Here is an 11,450-nt window from a genome sequence, read left to right as displayed (position 1 = left end):
GAAGACTCTTTTAGTTTCTTCGTATCACTCACAAGATTTGAAATTTTCTCACTGGTTTGTTTGCTTATTATCTGACACCCCTGCCATTGAGAAAGAGTGCCTGTGTTTGCATAGATCACCACCACTCTATCCCCAGTGCCTAGAACAATAACACAGTAGATACTCAGTAAATATTTGTTGAGTGAATGATGCAGGAATCACAGAGTGGGGTACACAGAAGCGTTTAAGAAAATCTTTACTGGATGAATCAGAGCTCTGTCACCCAAGTAGTGATCCTGGAATTGCTACTTACTTGGAATTCTTACGTTTCTTTCTTTACTTTTGAAAACTAGTTCTTTATCTTTGTGTTTCTTTTTCCTGTGGTGTACACACAGCAGCTCATATAATAATTAATTTTGAAAGCAGATCAGACATGTGAGCAGTTAGTTCTCAGTCGGACAAGTCATCTTTCCACAGCGCTTGTAGATTATACAAAATGACATGAACGACATTAGTGTGGACATTTAGGATTATGTTTTGGGAACATAGGGCACATTTAGCCGTGGATCTCGTCTTAGCTCTTTCATTGATGGAGCCTTCCCTCCAAAGCTTTTTCCAAGCTCAGCTTTGATCTGCTTTCAGGCCTGCCAACAAACTCTAGTTTCTCATCTCAGACCTCAATTATTTCGTAAGGCCCAGAATCCAGCTTTGATGGTGTTCATGAAAAATGGTAGAAAATTCAGCCTATTGGGGAAAACTGAATGTATAAAAATGAACCCCACTTACTAGAGACAACCACCCCAGTAGGTCTCTCACTGAGAAAGACAAATGAAGCTGTTATTGCTACATGCTATTGACCTGGAACGGAGGGAGCAGGACCTGTCTGATGTGCCCTAAGGAAGACTATCTACATCTTGCACCTTTTCTTTTTTCCACTGTTTCTGTGGTGGAAGCGTTTGGGCTTGAATTTCTTTGATTCTTCTCAGAAATACAAGAAATGGGTTTGATCTTGACCTTGACACTAGCATGAGTTTACTCTTGGTTTCAAAACTGAAGTTTTTGAAAGTGAATTGAGCTCTATCTCTTCAGAAGTTCATTTGTGGGACCCTGGGGACTGGAGGCAGGGCAAGTGACTGTCCCTCTAGCATGGTAGTGTTCTATAGCAAAGGGCTAGAAACACAAACCACGCAACCTCTAACCATGAGAAACACCAGGACTAAGCCCAGTCCAGGTTGGAAACTCTATCCTCAGGCTTTGAGGCTCTGTTGTTCCATCCATCTTGTGTTTTCTTTTTCTGCCTATTCTGCTCCAAAATAAATTTAATGTTGCATTTCATGTTTTCTGCCTATCAGGCTCTTTTGTCCTTTGGATGTTCCATGAGAAAATTTCAAGGCTATCAGGTACATTGTGGTGGGGTTGCAAATAAAATATAGAATGCCCAGTTAAGTCTGAATTTTAGGTAAATAATAAATTGTTTTTTAGTGGAAGTATATCCCATGTAATAGTTTTATTTGCTAAATCTAGCGACTCTAGTTGTCTGCTTATTGTTGTATTTTGTCATGCTTTTTTGTCATTTTGTTTTTTATTGGCAGAGGTATGAAAAGGGTAAGGAAGGAATAAGGAGAGGGATGATTTTGCATCATGTTTTTGACCCGGGGTTGATTGTTTCTGTTTTCTAATGTAGAGATGTCATTCAAAGGCTTGAAGGTCCTTTCTATGAAATCTTCCACCTTCTGGTCCGAAATGTCTATTGGTTGTGCTTTTGCAAATTTCTAATTTGACTACAGAGTGTCATGAGTTTGAAATCTGAGTTCCTGAACAAACTGAAATTAAAGGGTCCTGGTTAATTGCAAAATGAGCAAAGTAGCAATGGAGAAAGTGTTTTCACTCTCATACAAAGCAAACTTTCTCGAGTGGCACCGGACCTACGTCATGTAGGTAGCGGTAGTTCAGTCACAGCAGCTGATCTGGTAACCCTGTTTCAGAGACAGCAAGTGCAGATACAGTTCCATGTAGATCCTGGAAAATATGAATGAAAAGGAGAGTGAGGGTGTCGAGCTGGGAGATGTTAGAACCAATAAGGTGGCAGGTAAGTTTAATGAGTGCTCACTACATGCTAAGCTTTAGCTTACACTGACTAAACTCTTCATCTTTACTACAATGCTATGAATTGGGTATTGGTGTCATTATACCCATTATAGAATGGGAAACGGAGGCAGACAAGATTAAATAATTTAGTTAGAGGAGAAGATAAACTGGTTCCAGAACCCACAACACTAACCTACCTATTTCTGCAGCCTGTACTATCTGTGAAGGCAAGGTGTGTGCAGAGGCAGGAGTTGCTGAGCTGCTGATATAAGCAGACTCCCCTTCTCTGGCACACTCCTGGAGACCAAGAAGGCCCTGTGTGTGCCAATGGCAGGCCAGTGTCTTCCCCTGTGCAGCCCTGGAAGCACGGGCAGGCAAGTCAAGCACATCAGGCTGGGTTGGGGAAATGATCCGGGAAGTAAAGGAGTCCTGAATCAATTATGAGACTGAATAAATTACATAAGGATTCTTTTTGAAAAAGAGCAAATGAAAGGTTGTAGGTCAGAATTTAATCCAACTCAACTAAGCTAATCTTTATCCTCTTCTCTTTTTTTCCCAGGGCCTTCATTACACTCCCTGCTACAAGGTCAGAAGGCTGCGCTGAGCTCCAAAATCTGGAGGCACCAGTGAATTATAAAGATTAGGTAGCTATAGCCCCTCAGTCCTCAGCATGGTGAAAGTGGGGGCCCACAATCTCGGAAATCATCCAGACTGAAATGGCCAGTGAAATTTGAAGGAAAATAACTCCAGAAGGGCCAAGAGTATCCCTGTTCCTTTAAAAACAACTCTACATAACTTGAAAACCTCTGGGAATGTATGTTGATTCTGAATTACAGAGGGGATGGATAAAGGACTCCACTGGAAACAGATGACATTTGTTTGATTTTCTCTGATACCATGAGCTGAAAATAAAGAAAATTACTAAATGTGACAACACTCAGGTTAAATAGAACAGTTCAAAGTTCCAAAAAGCTCAGTTTGGAAGGAAGCCTTAGAGTAATAAACCATAAATTCTGTTGCCGTCATCAACATAAGAAAACACTAGCTATGTCCAAAGGCCCACTGTCTAGAAAAGAATTATTTTCTTCTCCAAATCCCTCCCTCAAATGAGTTTTAAATGTGTAAATGATGGCTATAATTTACACAGAAACTTGAAACTATTAGCAGTTTAATCCACCTAAAATCCTAATGAAGTTCTGCAGTATCATTCCTGTTTGTATAGCCCAACAAACACAAGATAGGAGCTGCCACCCACAGACACTGGCAGCTAGCTGTGCAATGAAATGAGACTGTAGGTCCAATCTTTGCACGGATTATTATTGGGATTCAAGAAATCTGGAAGTTCAGAGCCAAAAAGGCTTTAGAAAACAACTAGAGCTTGTTATTGCTCCTTTACAGCCATTTCTCTGAAAGGAAACAACCCAACGTGGGATTTAAAACTTTCCCTTCACTATGGTTTGTTTCCTAATAGTCTGAATCTGAGGAGGAATAGGCAGGGGGAAGGTGGTGGGTTCCGGACACCCTGGTCATCATTCAGATTCGTTATTTGCTTGAAAAGGGTGACAGAGGCCACCTTTCCAACAGGCGAATGCAGGGTTGCCTTTCAGAGCACACTTCTGGTTTGTTCCCTCCTGTCCCACAGCATCTCTATCCCCACCCCTTAGATCACTGTCCACATTTATATCATCGAACTTGTACATTTGTTGTCGTTATTGTTCTTTTTGAAAAGTGTGTGCTCCAGATTTAAGCACAAGTGAATGCTGCGCATGTGAGAAACAATCTTGTAACAGGAGCTGTGGGCAGCAGAGTCCTCTTGTGTGGGTTTTGTGGACCCCTACGCCCCCAAACTCAGAATATATACAACACCCGCAGCGCCAAAATATTTGTCTGGATCCAAAATTTTAGACAGCACTTGCTTCATCTGCTCTTCTGTTCCTGAATCCTGGCTGCCTCATTTCAATAGATAATTGAAAGCTTTCTCACTTTCTCAATACTCTTTGGGGAAATTCCACTTTGAAATTCTCTTTTCCTTGTCATTTTTACTTTACAGTTGAGAGGACAGAGATGAGCTAGGAAACAGGATCTCGATCTCTCTCTTTCTCTCTCTTTCTCAAGCCTTCCTCTTTTTAAAATGACGTAGGGAGTTTGGACATCCTCCCTACCCCCACCTCCCCTCTTTGATTCTAACCCTGATTCCTGATTCCTGAAGAATTGTAGTTTCCCTTTTAATGCTTGCTGATTATCACACCGGGGAGGAGCAGGAGGGGCTGCCCAAGGAAGAGCTCCGGAGCCGATTCCGATCACCGAGGAGCCCCAGCTGCCCGCGGAAGTCGCCGGGTCCGGGTCAGGCGGGTCACAAAGCCCGGCGGGGCTAAAGCGCAAGCACATCGGACAGAGGCTTCCAGGCGTCCCGCTGTGCGCCCGGCGCGGCGGGGGCGGCTCCACTCCGCCGGGGCCCGAGTTCGCTGGGGGACAACTTACTGCGCTCGCCGAGCGTCCACACTGCAAACTCCCAAGCGGGAGGGGGAAAACAGCCCAGGCTGTGCGGTGCCGAGGAGTAGAGGCAACAAAAGACCAGGAGACGAGAGGAGGGAAGCAGGCACGAAGGGAACGCGGGCTCTGGCCCTCGCTCCCGGAACGCGCCCCTTGGATGCTGCTGGGGAGATCCTCGGGGCTTCTCTTTGGGGCCTCTGGGGCCCGCGGCTCAGACAGGTAGTTGGAAGAGAGAAGAACAAAGCTGCTCGCGGAGGCGGAGGTGGCCTCTGGACGCCCCGGGGCGGGGAGGGCCGAGGCGGAGGAGGCGCTCCGCGCCTGCCCTCTGCGCCCCCTGCCCCGTGGCCCGAGCGCTCCGCACCGGCTGCCTCCGCCTCCTCCCCTCGCGCCTTCTCCTCCCTGGGGAAGCTGCCAGCTTCCGAAGGGACGGGCGGCAGGCGACTGAGGACGCGTGGGAGCGGGGAAGGCCGGCGGCGTGGCGGGGGGGGTGCGCTGGGGTAGGGGGCGGGGCGGGGGGCGGGGGAGCCCCCCCCTACGCCGCCGAGCCGGGCGGGCCCCGACCGCCACCCTGCCGCAATTTCCCTGTGTCATGGCTCCGGTCTCTTAGCAACAGCCGCCAGTCCGGCCGCCCCGAGCTGCCGCCGCGGGCTCAACTCCACCCGGCGGAGCCCGGCGCGCCGCAGCCACACAAAAGAGGCGCGAGGGCCGGCGGCGTGGCTGCGGGGGCCCGCCCGGGAGCGCCGAGCGAGGAGACGCCGGCAGCGGGAGGAGGAGCGGCGGAGAGGAGGGCTGCGAGACGGGATGCGGGATGCGGAGGACCTGACACTTCTTGGAAACTCTTGGAAATGGCTCCCGCCACGGCGCCGGAGGGGACTGCGAGCCTGGGGCGGGCGCTCGCCCCCGCGGGGCTGCTGAGCCGCGCTCGGATGCAGGGCCCCGGGGCGCTGTCCCTGCGCTCTGCCGTCGGCTCGGGCTGAAAAAGTTTCTCCATGGTTCCTTTGTGCTGCCCGAGCGCCCGTTCACCGGCCCCGACCTCCCCCGGTCTCCCTGGGTAAGTGAGCGATCTTGTGTGCGGAGAGTGCTGCCATTTTGAGCAATTCTGCCAGTCCCCAGCCCCCGGGGCCCCTCTCCGCCCCTCAGGTCTCCGAGCCCCCGAGACCCGGGCTGGCGTTCGAGGACAGGCTTTTTACCGGGAGGGCTGCACGGGATGCGCTGCCCAGAAAAAGCGAGTTCAGGATTGCCCTCACTTCGCTCCTGCCTGTCTTTCCAGAAGCGGACGCGCAGCTGCTGGACTCATGTGACTCCAGCCAACATCAATAAGCAGACCACAGTCAGGTCCAGGGGGTCGCCGCCCTGCCAGTGAGGGGCCGGGGGTCTAGGACCTGGGATGGGTGCCAGACACAGAATAGCGCTCCCAGCCTGTGGGCTCCGAGCCTCCGAGCCTCAGAGTGGGGCTTAATCCATCATGAGCTGAGAACTTGAATGTCTCTCTTGGAAGCAGTTGTATTTTTAGACATCCCTCCTTTGCTTCCCCCATCCTCCATTCCTTAACCACGGTAAGACCAGCTCCAGGCAGTAAATTGCGAGGGCAGCCAAGCTTGACTGCTAAGTTTGTTTTCTTTCATTAGGTATAAAGGAAAACCTCAAAGGTGGGTCTCCCGTGGCACCTGACCTTTGTCTGTATGTCATGTCAGTTGGTGATACGTTAAAAGGGAGTACAGCCTTCTACAGAGCTGAAGGAATAATAAACGAGGGAGTTAATTACTAGCTATTAAACTCATTTTAAAGATCTGCTGTAAGGATGGTTGAAATCCATTCCAACCTTCCTTACATTCTACCGGAGCCAAAGCTGCTTTGCTGAGGAGAAATCCAAGTGGGTGCCCCCCTCCCCCAAGACATTCAGCATCCCGATGCACCTGATCGATGCCACACAAAACATATTGCCTTTCTCCGGTGGGAGAGCCACCCTGCCAACTGAGTTCGCTTCTAAAATATCTGGTCCTTAAAGCCTTCTTAAGGTAACTACGAATCTCCGGATTATTTAAGATGCTGGACTCTAAGGATCACTTGCAACAACAGTCTGTATGTTACAACCACATCATAAATGAGCCTATTTATTTGAGATGAGAGATATAGACAGTAAGAGTTTTTCTTTTTTAAATCTGTACTTACTGGTGCAGCTCATTCTTCTAATAAAATTTAAACGCTTTATAGATGCATTCTTTATACTGACTCCTCTCTAATCTACCTGGTGTTTCTCTTTACTGAAACCCATCTAAGTTCCAAAGAGATATTGATTTGCAAACATTGTAAAGAACTGATTACCATTTGCATTCCCACTGATGGAGAAAAGATCCTGCCTATATTGGCATAATGGAGGAACTCAAGGGCCAAAGCCTGCACCCAAACACCAATGAAAAGCAAAATTCTACCTGCCACCCATTTTCAAGGGTCAATTTATTCTAAACCATGAATTATCTGATAAAGGATAGAATACCAGAAGGTTTGGGAGTGATAGCTAAGTCTTTAAGTTCATACAATGCCTTCAATTTTAGCATCTTATAGGAAGGAACACAATGAATGGAACAGAAAATGTTTTACTCTGGGGATACAGCAAGACAGAAATTTTTAGAGGCTGCTGAATAACCACAAATATGCATTTGTGAATTTACCTACCCAGGCTTTATTACTAACAGCTAAATAAACTTCCTAAGAGTAGTCCATTGATTGTTGCCACCCTCCCTTCCTAAAAATGACCTCATGAGAAAAGGATGAGAAAAAGCAAAACAAACAAACAAACAAACAAAAACCAGCCTTGGCTTGGGGGAAATGTCATTCTACAAACTATCATATTGTGCAGACTGCTTTACCTAGTTAATTGCCTACTCATTTGAATACTGGAATTCTGTAGCGTGCTCTTGGCACTTGAATAAGGGGTCAGAAAGCTATTACGGCAGAGTGTTTTTTTAATTGTAATTTTCCCACTTGAGAAAAAGATCTTGCTCTTGGAGATTCCAGGCGATATCTCAAATTCCCTGATGAAATCTGGCACATGATACCTTTAAGGGAGTTCCTCCAGGGAGCAGAGAAGGCCAGAAGGAAGAGCTCAGTTACATAAGCAGTTACCTAAAACTAAATATTCCACCCCAAGAAGCTGTCCAGATGTTGCCGAGAGGAGAGAAGGCTGTGCGAGGGATCTGCTTGCACTTAGCTGTAGGAACAGGCATAGGTGGGAGACAACTTTGTGAAGGGATTTATTGTCAGAGTATTGCAATATCTCTGCTGCTTCCCTAGTGGTGAACTCTGTTACTTATCTAAAGTAAATAAACTGCCTGCCTTCCATACCTTTAATTTTCATCCTTAGATGAAATTAAATAGCCATCAAATTAAATGAATAAATTCCTTTGTCTTCATACGGTAGTAACTTTTGTGACTGTTTTCGGCCACACATTGACAGATTCCCCAGCTTAGACTTGAAACTCCTGTGGCAGCTCCCTTGAAAAATCTTCCAATTCCAGTAGGACTAAGGGAAAGAATATTGCCAGGAAACTCCTTAACGTTCCTACATTTAGGTTTTACTAATGGCTGGAACTCCGTTGTTCATTTCAAACCCTTATATTACCCATGGAATGTATGGGGGAGATGGATGAGGAGTGGGGAGAAGAAGGCATACTCTCATATTGTTTTCTCACCACCTATTAGTTATTGCAATGTTTTATAACAACCTATTAGTTGTTGCAACAACGTTTCCCTTTCCTAATGTCTACCTGGCCCCAGCCTCTGTACACGGCCTTCGTTTGGGTTAGTGGATAAAGGCCCTGGGGAGGGACACACATGGAGTGGGATCTGGGAGCAGGGCAGTTGCAGCCTGAGATGTCACTACAGCCAAGCCAACACCCTCTGACTGTCTTCCTCTGCTTTGCAGCAGGAGGAGGTGACTGAGCAGCTAGTGGGCAGTTAGCGCCCTCCCTGCGCAAGCCTCCACCCCAGAGGCTAGTCCCACGCTCCACGAGTTCGCCATGATCGCCACCGGCGGCCTGCTGAGGATTTCCGCCAGAAAGCAGGATCCACTCCGCCCCCCAAGCCAGATCCCCAAGCGCAAGCGGAAAGCCAAGAAGAGGCGCAAGAACGACGTGGTGGTGGTGAAAGGCAAGCTGAAGCTGTGCTCCATCTCAGGGCTCATCGCCCTCTGCGGGATCCTGGTGCTGCTGGTGGGCATAGCCATGGCGGTGGTGGGCTACTGGCCGAAGGCCAATGGGGCCAATCGGGAGGCGGGTAAGCAGCTGCCGCCTGAGGGCAGCCGCCACCGCGTCCCGACCACGGCCAACAGCAGCAGCAGTGGCAGCAAAATCCGGTCCAGGAGCCACCCTGGGGCTCCAGGGGGTGTCAACTCCAGCTCCGCCGGCGCGCCGAGGAGCACGCCTCCAGCGCGAGCCGCCGCCCCTTCCTCCTCCGGCACGTCGGTGGGCTTCTTCTTCCGCATCTTCTCTGGCTACCTGCACTCGGACAAGCTCAAGGTCTTCGGGCCTCTCATCATGGGCATCGGCATCTTCCTCTTCATCTGCGCAAACGCGGTCCTCCACGAGAACCGGGACAAGAAGACCAAGATTATCAACTTGCGTGACCTCTACTCCACCGTCATCGACGTGCACAGCCTCCGCGCCAAAGACCTGGCGGCCGCCGCCGCAGCCGCCGCCGCAGCCGCCTCCTCGTCGTCGGCCCCCGCCGCGGCGCCCCCCGGGGCCGTTCCGCTCAACGGCTTCCTCAGCTACGTGCAGTCGCGGGGCCTGGAGCCGAAGCCCGGGGGCTGCGGTGGCGCCGGGGACGCCTTCGGAGCGGCGGCGATGCTGGCCAGGGGCTCGTGGCCGCCTCAACCCGCGGCGCTGAGCGGCGGCCGACGCCGGGGCGCCGCGTCCCCGCCGGACCTGGCCTCCTCCCCGCGCTGTCCGCGGGAGCCCCCGAGCCTGGCCGAGGCCGTGTACAGCGTCTACCGCGAGCGCTCGGGCGTGGCCGGCCGTCGCCGGGCCGCCGCAGCCGCGGCCGCCAGCAGCTGCAGCAGTCCGGCTCCCTGCAGCCCACCCGGGAGCTGGGGGCGCCAGAGCACCGCCAGCTCCCTCGTGGGCTCCTCGCTGAGCGCCTTCGCACTGCTGCCCTTGCAAGGGGACCGCGACAGGGACAGGGACGCGGAGGGCGCGAGCTGCAGCTGGCAGAGGCCTCCGGGGGAACGCGGCTCCCTGGAGATCCCGACGGGCGAGCTTGACCTGAGCATGACCGACCTCCGCGGAGCGGAGGGCAGCGTGCGCCGGGCGCGCGGAGAGCTGGAGGAGCCCGAGGGCGCGGTAGCCGCGCGCGCCGCCAGGGGGCAGGGCGGCCGCCTGCCCAGGACCGGCAGGTACGCGGCCTTGCGGCGCCGCAGCACCAGCGGGCTCCCGGACTACAGGGCGCCGCCGTCCCCCGAACCCCCGCCGTCCCGGGGCGGGGCGGACCCTGACTCGAGCCCTCTGGCCAAAGCCGCCTCTGCCTCGCCACCCCTGCGGCTGGAGGACTCGCCCCCCACCACGCGGGACTCCGGGAGCTCCCAGTCGGATGACCCATCCAGCAGCAATAAGGGCTACACCCCCTTGCGGGAGGCCGGCACCTCCTCGGAGTCGGTCTTGGACGCAGTAGCGGGTCAAACGCCAGACTCTGCGGCCGCCCCGGCTCGGGGTGTGGAGCAGAGCTCCCCGGAGGGTGCCAGCCAGGAGCCACCCACGGCCGAGCAACCTCAGCCGATGCAGAGGCAGTTTACAAACAAGGAGAAACTCTTCATGATTTCCAGGTCTCATGCCATAGGGGTAGAAGAAGGAGAACTGGAAAGCACAGACATTTAGAGAAGGGAGCGGAGCGGGGTGGGGGGAGAAGGAGAGAGAAGATGGGAGAAACGCCTACTTGAATCAGTGCATTAACAGGTCCCTGTTTCTTTTGTGGACTTATCCGAGGACATCATTCAATATCCAAAGAGCTGCAGAATGTTACCCTTGAATTGCGTCCACAAGATTCCTGTAGATAACTCCAAGGAATTTTTTTAAAGCAAACTGGTCTTTTTATGTCCGATGGTGATTGTATGTTCAATGAAAACCAAATGTGTTAAAAGGTCAGCAATCTAGTCCATTAGATAAAAATTCTTTTAATTTTCTTAGTATCAAAATAATATATTTTTGACGGTAACTGTGCACTTTACTCCATTTTTTTTTTTTTTAATCTCTAATTTCCCGACCCCTGTACTCTGCTCTGGTTTTGCCCATAGCCGCTTGCGAATGGCAGGCTTTTTTTTCTCCCTCCCTTTGCGGAACGTTAAAGAGTTTGTCTCAGTTTTCTTAGAATTGATGTTACTAACTGAAGTCAAAGCCAAAAGTGTGAGTAATTCAGGAAGGAACACTTTCCTTGCCCCCCCCCCCCCGCCCCACACTCTGCTCACCCAATGCCCAAAAGCTTCTTTATTTTTTAAAAGGGTGTATATGTTTTGCTACTAGGGTACGTGGTGGAGACTGGAGGGGGCCAGGAACTAGACGGACTGTTATATTCCGAAATTTATATCAAGTACACTATGCTTTACTGAGTGTTATCACACCTGTACTGAAAATAGCATTAATATTTAAAATCTTTTTTAATAAAAGAAGTTTCCGAACAAACAGTTAAACATAATATTGCCTCATTTTGCCTTGGAGCTAGCTCATATGGTACATTTAAAATATTTTGCTATGACACTGCAACCTGTATTGTTGTGATCTTCCCCCAGAGTACTCAGCACCATGTCACATGTCCAGTGTAATTTTAGGCTTAAAATGTAGGGTAGTATTTAGCATTTGGGAATTTCTCTTTCAAATAGAATGAAAAGTCAAGTAAATAGT

General features: G+C 50.5%; 1 protein-coding gene across 1 annotated transcript; it reads left to right on the top strand.

The window, feature by feature from the left end:
* Positions 1–5,069: 5,069 nt before the first annotated feature.
* TMEM200C (transmembrane protein 200C) lies at positions 5,070–11,244 on the top strand. Its single transcript, XM_039463745.2, has 2 exons — positions 5,070–5,611; positions 8,486–11,244. The coding sequence occupies exon 2, from the start codon at positions 8,580–8,582 to the stop codon at positions 10,428–10,430; it is 1,851 nt and encodes a 616-aa protein (XP_039319679.2). The 5' UTR covers positions 5,070–5,611; positions 8,486–8,579; the 3' UTR covers positions 10,431–11,244.
* The last annotated feature ends 206 nt before the right edge of the window (positions 11,245–11,450 follow it).

The sequence above is a fragment of the Saimiri boliviensis genome, chromosome 13, assembly GCF_048565385.1.
Source record: "Saimiri boliviensis isolate mSaiBol1 chromosome 13, mSaiBol1.pri, whole genome shotgun sequence".
In the NCBI taxonomy this organism is placed as follows: domain Eukaryota; kingdom Metazoa; phylum Chordata; class Mammalia; order Primates; family Cebidae; genus Saimiri; species Saimiri boliviensis.
The sequence above is the reverse complement of the archived record's forward strand: the minus strand, read 5'-3'. Positions and strand labels throughout refer to the sequence as shown.